Below are 11,486 nucleotides of genomic sequence, written 5' to 3' on the forward strand. Positions count from 1 at the left end.
AAGAACAGAACAGAACAACAACAACAAAAAAAAGTAGACACCATGTTCAGACAATCAAGAAAAAATAAAACAAGAACCAGGAGGAGGAAAAAAAGAAAACAAAAAAACCCCAAAATGTCCAATTCAAAGTGTGTTTCTGCTGTCACTGGTAGGCAGCACAGGAAAACAGAGTCCAGAACTGAATTGATTAATCCCAGCAAACCAGCCACAGCTTCATGGTGGGGCTGTAAATAATCCCAGTCAGCCTGCCCCTTTAGTTCCTCTGAAGTTTAGGCCAGATTCTGGTTATGAAGCTTGAACCAGATTCCTTGACCCTACAGCAGTTATGTGTCTCTTGCTGGCTTGAACTCTACTACCTTGCCTCCCACTGACTTGAACTCAGCACCTACACCAAGGTACTTGGAGCTACTTCATGGAGTCCAGCTGCAGCTGTTCTGAGTTCTGGGCTCAGTTGGCCACTCTCCAAGATGACTACCAGTCAATTGCCCTCTCCTGGGTGACATCTGAACCTAGATAACTCACCAGCCACTGCAGTCATGTGCATCCACTTCTCCATTTCACTGCTATGTTATTCCATAGAGGCCTCTGGGGTCACCAGTGTCACCATTCCTCTGCAGATTTGGCCCACCATTCCCTCTCTGAGTGGCAGGGCTCTAGAATGGAGCACTGCTTGTTACCTCCTTCCTCTTCATTAGTCTCTCTCTTCACTTTCCCAGTGAACTTCATTTCTTGCCTCAGATCCTTCCTGGTTCCCATGGACAAACTTCTCTCTTCTCCTCCCTGCACCACTCTATTCTAGTGTCAGGGCACCACATCTTGGAGAGGCTCTTTCTCTGCTGCTCTCCACTCTGCCATTTTCCTGGAAGTCTCCTATTTCACTTAAAATTATGGGATCAAGGTGTATCCATTTACCTAAAAATGTCTCAAGTTTATCCTTCTTAATGGCAGAGTAGTGCTCTGCTGTATATAAAAACCATGTTTTCTTTATCCATTCATCCATTGATAGGAATAAGGGCTGTTTCCAAGATTTAGCTGTTATAAATTGTGCTGCTATAAACATGGGTGTACATATATCACTATGGTATGATGCTTTTAACTCTTTGGGGAAAATAACTAGAAGGGGAATAGCTGGGTCAAATGGAATCTCTAGTTTTAGTATTTTCAGAAAATCTCCATACTGATTCCCATAGTGACTGTACCAATTTACACTCCCACCAACAGTGAAAGAATGGTTCTTTTTTCCCCACAACCTTGCCAGCATTTGTTACTGGTTGATTTCTTGATGATAGCCATTCTTTCTGGAATGAGATTGAACCTGTGTTGTTTTAATTTGCATTTCTCAAATGACCAGTGATGTTGAACATTTTTTCATATATTTATTTTTTGGTTATATCTCTTCATCTCAGAAGTTTCTATTCATTTCAAATGCCCATTTTTATATTGGGTGTATATATTTCTTCATATATTCTAGATGTTAGTCCTTTGATGAATAGCTAGTAAAAAATTTTTCCCATTCTCTGGGTTGTCTCTTTACTCTGTCAGTAGTTTCTTTTGCTATGCAAAAGCTTTTTAATATGATGGGATCCCAGTTGTTGATTCTTTGTAATATTTCCTGTGTGGTCAAGGTTTTGTTCATAAAGTCTTTGCCTACACCTATGTCTTCAAGAGTTTTACCTATTCAGTAGAGCTCAGTGGAGTGTGTTTGTTCTAATATTTAGACTTATTATCCATTTCAATTTTAGTGCATGGTGAGAGATAATGTAAAGCATGTGGAAAACCCATTTTCCCAGCATTATTTATTAAAGAGACTTTCTTCCATTGAAGGTGTTTGACCCCTTTGTCAATGATAAGATAGCTGAGTGTGCTTGGAATTGTTTCTTCATCTTCTATTCTGTTCCACATCTGATTCTTTTGCCAGTAAATACCATGCTGTTTTTATCATGGTAGCTTTGTAGTATAACTTCATATTGGGGATTGTGGTGCCTTCTTCCTGGCCTTTGTTGCTCAGATTTATAAGTTTCGGAAGTATAGCCCTTTTCACGATATTGGTTCTGCCTATTCAAGAATGGGAATATCTTTCCATTTTCTGATACTGTCTTTGATCTCCTTTCAGAATGCTGTAGTTTTCACTGTAAAGGTCTTTCTTTCTCTTGTTTAATTGCTCTTGTTAATGTTTCTGTAATTATATTGAACAGGAGTGGTGATAGTGGCCATCTTTGGCTTGTTCCTGATTTTAGTTTTTGTGCATTTAGTATGATATTGGCTATTGGTTTGTCACAGATGGTTTTATCGGATTGAGATAAAGACCTTCTATTCCATTTTCTTTTAGGTTTCTGTCAAACGATTTTTATATATCTATTGAAATGATGATGTGGTGTTTGTTCTTGGTTCTGTTACTATGGTGTATTATATTTATTGATTTATGCAAATATTTTAGAGCAGCTACATTTTGACTGTGATCTACCATGTAGATTTACACTTATGGCCTCAAAACATGTCAGATTTTGGAGGTTTTTAGATTAGAAATGATGAACCTTTCATTTTATTTTAGACCTTCATCATGAGTGTCTGAAAGGTCTCCAATCCTACTTCCCTGCAGCCCATTTCCTACATTATCTCTAGAATGTTCTTTCTAAAATGTAAATATGATCATTTTACTTTCCTATTTAACATTTTTATCATTGATCTTCAACTAAATCATCCTCTGCATATACTGTACATGTACGTATACTGCATTGGTCATTCTGAACTATTTTTAGTTCCTCCAATATTGTCATTATGTGCATACCTATTTGTATATGTTTTTTCCTCTATTAGAATGTTCTTTCTCCATTTGTTTTACCTGAAAAATGCTTGCTCATCCTTAAAGATCCATTTCAAGCATATTTTTGTGAAACCTGACAACACTCAACCATCTCTATTGAATAAAAGTTGATACCACTATAATTGTTGCATATCTCTATTATACCACTTATGACAGTGTACTATAGTCATTTATATTACTTCTCTCTTTCCTAGTAAACTATTAGGTTTTTTTTTTCAGCTTTTATACATCTAGTGTGATGTGTAGAACATAGTGTATACTCATTAGATGTTTTAATGCTGTGAAATGAAAGATTGCTTATTATATATAGGAAATATTTTTGGTATCTCTTATATTTAAAATATCTATTAGGGAATATTTTACATTTTATTTATGTTTATCTTTTTGAAGTATACAATTCAGAGATTTTTTAAATAAATGTATCTAATTGTACAACCATCATAAATCAATTTTAGAGTATTTTAAACCCCCCCAACAAGGTGCCTCGTAGACATTTAATGTTAGTCTGTGTCCTCCCATCCCACAGTCCTAAAAATTAACTAATCTGCCTTTTGCCTCTATAGATTTGATTCATGTGAATGTTTTATGTAAATGGAATTGCATATTATGTCATCTGTTGTAACTTGTTTTCATTGATCAGAATGCTTTTCAGCTTCATGAATGCATCATAGTTTTGAGGTCGTAGAATGCATCATTGTTCATCTCTTTATATTGCCAAGTAGGTATTCTTTTGTATGGGTAGATTTTTGTTGTTGTTGTTGTACAGAGGATTGAACTTGGGACCCTGCACTTGCAAGGCAGGCAGCAGAACCACTGAGCTAAATTCCTAGCCCAACTATATTTTGTTTATACATCTGTCAGTTGATAGACATTAAACAGTTTCTATCTTCTTGTAATTTGATTAATGCTGCTGCTGAGACATGTATGCAAAAATCCTTGTGTAGAAATGTTTTCATTTTTCTTTTTCTTTTTCTCTCTTTTTTCTTTTTTGACAAGGTCTCGCTATATAGTTCTCGCTGTCCTTGAACTCAGTATGTAGCCCAGGTTGACCTTGAACTTGCAGCAATTCTCCTGCCTCAGCCTCCCAAGTGCTAGAATTACAGGCATGTACCACCATGCCCGTCATTTTTCTTGGTTAAATATATAAAGGTAGATTATTGAATCATGACAAATTATGTTTGACATTCCAAGAAACTAGGCTATATATCCTCCAGTGATGTACAGGTTTCCTGTTTTTTTTTTTCCACAACCTTAACATTTTTCATTGTATACTGTTTTCACTTAGCCATTTTGATGAATGTGTGATTTGATATGTCTTTGTGATTTCAATTTGTACTTCTTCAATAAATAATGCTTTTGAACATACTTCATATAGTTTTAGATTTTTTTGTTTTGTTTTGTTTTTTGGTACCAGGGGTAGAACTTGGATCCTTGCGCTTGCAAGGCAGGTGGTGGAACCGCTGAGCTAAATCCCCGGCCCTTAGCTTTTATTTTTGAAATATAATTTTGCTGGATGTGAAATCACTGGTTGATTGTGTTTTTCTTCAACATTTTGAATATGTAAGCTTACAGTCTTCTGCCCTCCATGGTTTCTGGTGAGAAGTTCATTGTTGATCTTATTGACAATCTTTTTTACTAAGTTGCCTTTTCTTTTGTTGATTTCAAAATGCTGTGTCTTTGAGTTATGTCAGCTTGATTATGGTGTGTCGAAGTATTAATGTCTTTAAATTTATTCTACTTGGAGTTCATTGAGTCTCTTGGTTGAGATTTCTTGATTCATATTTCATGAAATTTGAGGAGCTTTTAGACATCATTTTTTCAAATATCATTTCTTCCCTATCTTCTTTCCTTCTATGGCTTCTCTTATGCATATATCATTATGTTTAATGGTTCCTACAAGGCTCTAAGGTCCTATTTATTTTTCTTCATTATTTTTACAAAAAGCATACCTCTGAATAATCTCTCCTGACTAATTTTCAAGAATGCTGACTCTTCCTTTTGCCAGCTCAAATAAGTAAATCTTTCATTTTAGTTATTATACTTTTCAACTCCAGAATTTTTACTTGATACTTTTTTGCATTTTCTTTTTTACTGATATTTTCTATTTGATAGGATATAGTTATTACTTTTAATTAATAAATTTTATTTCTCATTTTTGGTGTGGTACTAGGGATTGAACTTGGGGTCTTTATACAGAGCTATATCCCCAGCCAACCTGCTTGCTTGCCTGCCTGCCTACCTGTCTGTCTGTCTGTCTTTCATTTTTCTTTTTTGGTATCAGGAATCAAACTCAGAGCCTCACACTTGTGAGGTGTTGTCAGTCTTCTTCTCTTCTCTTCTCTTTTCTCTTCTCATCTCTTCTTCCCTCCCCTCCCCTCCCCTCTCTCCTCTCCTCTTCCCCTTCCTCTCTCTCCTCTCTCCTACTCCCTCCATCCCTCCCATCCCCACTCCTTAAATTTTGAGATAGTCTTACTAAGTCACTATGTTGCGCAGGCTGGTCTCAAACTTGCTGGCCTCCCAGGCATGCACTACCATACCCAGGTAAGACTTTATTCCTTAGAGCAATTTGGAGTTTATAAAATACTTGAACAAAAAATACAGAGTATCCATATTAACTTCTTGCATTTAACAATTGATGAACCAGTGTCAGTACATTAATATTGACTGTAGCCCATAATTTACATTAGGGTTCATTCTTTCACTGTATACTTGTATGGGATTTTTCAAGTTTATACTGTCATGTGTCTCCCTTTAAAGTATCATATAGAATAGTATCCCTGCCTTAAATAGCTCCTGTGTTATACCTGTTAATCCTTCCCTCAAACCCCTGGAAGCAACTGATCTTAATATCTCTATAATTTTATTTTTCTAAAATGTTATATAATTTGATTTATATTTAGCCTTTTCAGACTTCTTTCACTTAGCAATATGCATTTAAGGTTCATCCATATCTTTTCTCTGTGTGGTTTAATAGCGCATTTCTTTCTTTGGGTGTATGTGTGTGTGTGTATATACGTGCATGTACATGCACATGTGCACAGGCACTCATGTGATTGGTGCTAGGGATTGAACTCAGGGTATATACCGGTGAGCACTCTACCAGAGCAACATCCCCCAGCTTTTTTATTTTGAGATAGTTTCTCACTGAATTTCCCAGGATAGCCTGCTTCAGCCTCCCTAGTAGGTAGGATTATGGGTCTGCATTCCATTATTTGTGGATGTACAACACTATTTGTCCATCCACCTAGTGAAGGACACCTTGGTTGCTTCCAATTTGGACAATTAATGAATAAAGCTTCTATAAATAGCCATTTGCACGTTTTTGTCTGGTTGTAAGTTTTCGACTCATTTGGGTACATAACTAGGAGCAAAATTACTGGATCATATGGTAAGACAATGTTTAACCTTATGAGAAACTGCCAAACCATCTTCCAGAATATTTGTACCATTTTGCATTCCCAGCAGAAATGAGTATGAGTTTTTACTTCTCATCCTCAAGGAAATTTGATGTTGTCAATGCTATTTATTTTAACTATTGTAACATAGTTTCTTTATATCTTTGAATATATTTATAGTAGCTGCTTAATATTTGTTATTTATTAATTCCAACTATTTCCCTAGGGGACATTTTCTGTTGGTTGCTTTTTCTTATAAATTTCTTGCTATTTTTTTAAGCCTGCCTTCCTGGGATCACCTTCTTCTAAATCACCTTCTTCTAAGTCAGTATAATTTAGTGATCTAAAGTCCCTTACACCAGTAAGTCTTCTCCCTTTTTTCAAAGGAGATCTTTGTGTGAAGCTATGACTCAAATTTCAGGCACTTTACAAATCAGCCTTACCTTCCATTTCCTGCTTTCAGATACAGTGAGAATGGAGAAACTGAGGTCTCCTGTTCTATTTCTTTCCTTGGACTACTCACAATGCTGTACATATCTGCATACTTCTGGATACACAAGAGTATCTTGGAACCTTTTAAAGTTTCATGTGGTCATTTGGTTCTTCATGTCTTTCTTTTCAATTTGTATCCAGGCCTTTGTTTGCCCTGATTGAAATCACAACCTTAGGCAGCTGTGATCTTACAAGCAGATTGCTATTGTTTTCTGTAGTGCCCTAAGAACAGGGCTTTTTTCATTAAGCTGAACTGTAAATATAATCAAATTATAACACCTTGGGAGTAGACATTGTCCAGGAAGCTGCTAATTTGCTACAAATATTGTCTGTGTTCTGTTGGATGGGGGTTTTTTAATGAAACTTCGTAAGATCCTCAGGCTGTCATGCTGCTTGCTTTCATGGCTGCCACACTTTTGAGTTTGTGAGGAAGAGAGAATAGGAATAGCCTCAAGTTAAAACCTGAAAGAGGGCGGGGGATTTAGCTCAGTGAGCCGCCTGCCTCGCAAGTGCAAGGACCTGAGTTCTATCCCTGGTACAAAAAAAAATTCTAAAACCTGAAAGAATGATGTTCTTACTGAGGTTCATTAGTTTTTCTCTTTTTTTAAATGCAGCGCTAGGGATCAAACCCAAGGACTCCCACATGCTAGAACGGGCTCTACCACTGAGCCCCTTCCCCTTCATTAGTTTCTCTTGAATAGTTACTTTTCAGTCCATTCTGTGCCTTTGGTTAATTTCTGATGTTCTGAAATTATTTAAATGGTTTTGCAGTATTTTGTTCCTTTCACTGAGGAGTAGGCTCACTTAAATTCTATTCCAGAAGTCAGTTTGACAGGAAAATAAGGTCTTTTGAAGACATTGCCTTAATGTTTAATATGTATACAGATTGTCACTTATAAATGCCAGATAAAATATTAACATTTTTTCTTATAGAAACTTTCAAGCATGCCTTTGGGACAGTTACATTCTGACTTTCTTTTCAGGTTGCTATTACTTCTGATTCTACAGGTCCATCTGAAAATTTTGAGGTACAATCTTTGACATGTCAAAAAGAATGCAGCAAAACTGTGAGCACAGAAGCCTTAATGACAGTATTTCACCCTCAAAATTTGGAGACTCTTAATTCTAAAATGGTAGGAAAATAAAATACTTATACCTATAGACTGGAACAGTTGATTAAAAAGAATCTTGTTGCAGAGTAAAAGGTACCAGAACTAAAAACTCTTTTCTTTGAGGTATGAAAAGGTTTTTCAGAAAGTACTGTACTACCATGTGCCTTGTTTGTTTCCATAATACACAAGGGCTGTTATCAAGAATGAAAATAAAAGATGAAAGTTGATGTTGGGTTTAATTTGTATAGATTTCTAATAATCTATGCAGAAATGTAGCTGATTTGGGAAAAATAAGAGTAAAAGCTTTGCCTATTAAGTATAATACTTTGCCATTTTTATATGACTTTAAGATTCAAGATAGTAAATTAGAGCTGCTAGACTCGCATAATTTAAAAGATTTTGAGGAAGACAAAAGTGCAGTATTGATTTCTGTGTTAAAACTGATTTTTATTTTCTAGGTTCTTGTTTTCCATAGATGTTGTTTCATAGCAAACAAGGTGGGCAAACTGTTTTAAAGATGTTAATTTCTTACTGTGTTTAGTTGATTTGATTTTTCTCTTACAGTTGAAAGAAAAGATGAAGGAACAGTCATGGAACATTCTGTTTTCAGAGTGTGGGCGTGGTGTTACCATGTTTCGGACCAAAAAGACTCGAGACCTGGTTGTGAGAGGGATTCCAGAGACCTTAAGAGGAGAGCTCTGGATGCTTTTTTCAGGTACAGATAGTCCTCATTTAACAACCTCCCTGTTTAATGACTGAATTTATGGCCAAGGCATGCTATTCTTTGGACTTACAACCTATCCCCTTTTTTGGGTACAATTTGTACATCTTGTTTATAGACCCTCAGTGTCTCTTTTTGTATAGAACACCTTGTTTATACAGTTCTGTAATTTTTGCTGATTGTACTGTACACTACTGTAGTGTTATGTTCTGATATATATTACAGATTTGCATGTAACAGTTATGCAAGTAAAAGCAAAGTCAACAAGTTGGAGTTTCCTTTGACCATTTATTCTTCTGAACGTTGTAATGTACATACTATATACAATTCCTCATTTAGTGACCCATTCATTTAAGGACCTAGGAATGTAACTTGGTGATTTAATGAGGAATGTCTGTTTTAAATTTATTCACTTTATTCATTTAGCAAATATTAATTATGCCTCTTATAAGAATTATATACAGAAGGGGTGAAGGGAGGACAGGGGAATGGGGAAAAAATAAAAACCAAGATACATCATGTAAAGGTACAAGATCCCAATGATGAATGTAACTGTATTGTATACCTATACCTAAAATGTCCCTATAAACTTTATGAAAAGTAAATAAATGAATTATATACTAAGCTAAAGTTAAAGAATTACAAAGATGGCAGAAAAAAGTCTTGCTCACCATGAGTTAGACTAGTCAAAGAGAACAAGGTATGTAGTTATGTGTACTTACTTATATATGATTACTTTACTACGCAAATTATGTCTAATTGGGGAAAATCTCTCTGGTGTCAAAGGAGAGAGTTAAAGGGAAAAATATCAAAATGTTGTTCTTTTACATAATTTTTTTTTCCAGTACCAGGAAATGAAATCAGAACCTTGGGCTTGCCAGGCCAGTGTAGCCCACAGAGCTAAACCCCAGCCTGTTGTTACATAATATTCGCTTGACATTAAATAGATGCTAGTGTAAACATGTTTCTTTTCTTTAATTTCTTTTATTTTTGTGCTCAGATATTATTTGAGCACAAAGCTAAATTTCAAGGTGATGAAATCCAATTGTTCATATATATGAAAATATGCTACTGTGTGCAAATCATAGTTTTATTATACTTCTCTCTTTGTATGTGAATGCAAACATCTCCACAGGTGCTGTTAATGACATGGCTACTAATCCTGGTTATTATGCTGAAATGGTTGAAAAGTCCTTAGGGACCTGCAACTTGGCTACTGAAGAAATTGAACGTGATTTGCGTCGCTCCCTCCCTGAGCACCCTGCATTTCAGAGTGACACTGGCATATCTGCTCTGAGGCGGGTACTCACTGCTTATGCATATAGAAATCCCAAAATTGGATACTGCCAGGTATGACTTTGCTATAAGCCTGTGTGCATGGTTCAAATAATAAAAGCACATCAAATCTAGCTCTACTAATTTTGAAATTATAAGGGCAGGGGTTGGGGTAAGGATGATAATAATTATTATTAATGTAAGTAGGATGGCAGTAGGCATACATAGAATTGAAATGTCAATGAATTTTCTTTTTCATTTAACGTGTGTGTGTGTGTGTGTGTGTGTGTGTGTATAAATTTTTTTTAATTCCTGTTCTGGAAAAGATGATTTTTTTGGACATACAGAGATGAAATAAAAGAACATTCTAAGTGAAATAATCAGTATGATCCAGCACAGATAGAAGTACATGGGGAATGTGTATAGAACCATGTTCTGTACAGTACAGTGCAAGGTGAGTAAAGCAAAGTAGTCGGAGAAAACAATAAGATAGATTGAGGTAGGTTGGGAGTTTAGATTTTATTTTGTTGGCAGTGGAGGAATCATTGGTGAAAAAAATCCTCTAGGCGTATAATGTGTGATTAAGTAGGCTAGACTGCTAACACAAACACAAAGAGAAAGTAACTGAAACAAAATAAAGAAAGTGATTATTTTGGTGAGTAGACTGTTCTCTATGAGATTCTTCAGGATTTAGGCTATGGGCTGAGAGTAGACTCTGTCATATTCAAAGTAAGGCTTCCAAGGTACTTTTTCATTGCATTACTAAATACAGGGAGAGGTAGAGAGAATGAATAAAAAATTGTTGATGATTTTACAGGCTAGACCTGGAAGGGGCATGCATCACTTTACCCAAATTCTATTGGAAGGTCTTCATCACATGGGCACACCTCTTCACAAGGAAGTTTACAAAATGTACTATGAACTGAGCAGAGTTGTACCCAGCTACTGTGAAAGAAGGGGAAATTGGATTATGGTGGATAGGTAGCACTCTCTGCCACACATTCTTTTCTAATAGTCTAGGCACCCATTAAGGATTACATATCTACACTCCCTATCAATTGAAACTTATCAATAGAGATTTTTTTCCTGTGGTGCTGGGGATCAAACCTAGGGCTTCATGAATGCTAGGCAAGCATTGTCCCACTCTGCTATATCCCCAGCCCTAGAGAATTTGGGGGAAAAACAGTTTAAGTGAATGAACCATCTGAATGATTTTAGCCTCTCTTAAATGAAGACACACTACATTTCCCCCAAAATTTTACTCTCAGCGGGGGTTGTAAATCAGTGGCAGATCACTTGCCTAGCATGCACGATATCCTCAGTTGAATCCCCAGAACCAGGGGGGGAAAAAACCCTTAATTTATACTCTCAGAGCCTGTGATATTAGTTTAAAGATAATTTCAAAGTAGCTATCACATGATTTTGACTTCTAAAACCTGAGAACAAATTTATAAATATGGAGAACAGGAAGAAACTTATTCTGGGTTAAGGTAACAAATAAGTAATACCATTCAGATGAAAATAAGCCTGCCATGACAGGCGTGGTGGCATATGCCTGTAATCCCAGCACTCAGGAGGCTGAGGCAGGAGGATCGCTGTGAGTTTGAGACCAGCCTGGGCTACATAGTGAGTTCCAGGTCAGTCTCAACTACAGAGGGAGACCCTGT

The 11,486-nt window shown here is 36.2% G+C and overlaps 1 protein-coding gene across 1 annotated transcript in view; it reads left to right on the forward strand.

The window, feature by feature from the left end:
* Positions 1-11,486, forward strand: part of Tbc1d8b (TBC1 domain family member 8B) — an 84,244-nt gene that overhangs the window by 50,161 nt on the left and 22,597 nt on the right. The window contains exons 8-10 of the mRNA XM_019206061.2: positions 7,695-7,844; positions 8,388-8,538; positions 9,680-9,894. Of these exons, the coding sequence (XP_019061606.1) occupies positions 7,695-7,844; positions 8,388-8,538; positions 9,680-9,894 (516 nt within the window). The remainder of the gene's footprint in view (positions 1-7,694; positions 7,845-8,387; positions 8,539-9,679; positions 9,895-11,486) is intronic.

Source organism: Fukomys damarensis, unplaced genomic scaffold (genome assembly GCF_012274545.1).
Source record: "Fukomys damarensis isolate Sample0158 unplaced genomic scaffold, DMR_v1.0_HiC HiC_scaffold_39, whole genome shotgun sequence".
Classification (NCBI taxonomy): domain Eukaryota; kingdom Metazoa; phylum Chordata; class Mammalia; order Rodentia; family Bathyergidae; genus Fukomys; species Fukomys damarensis.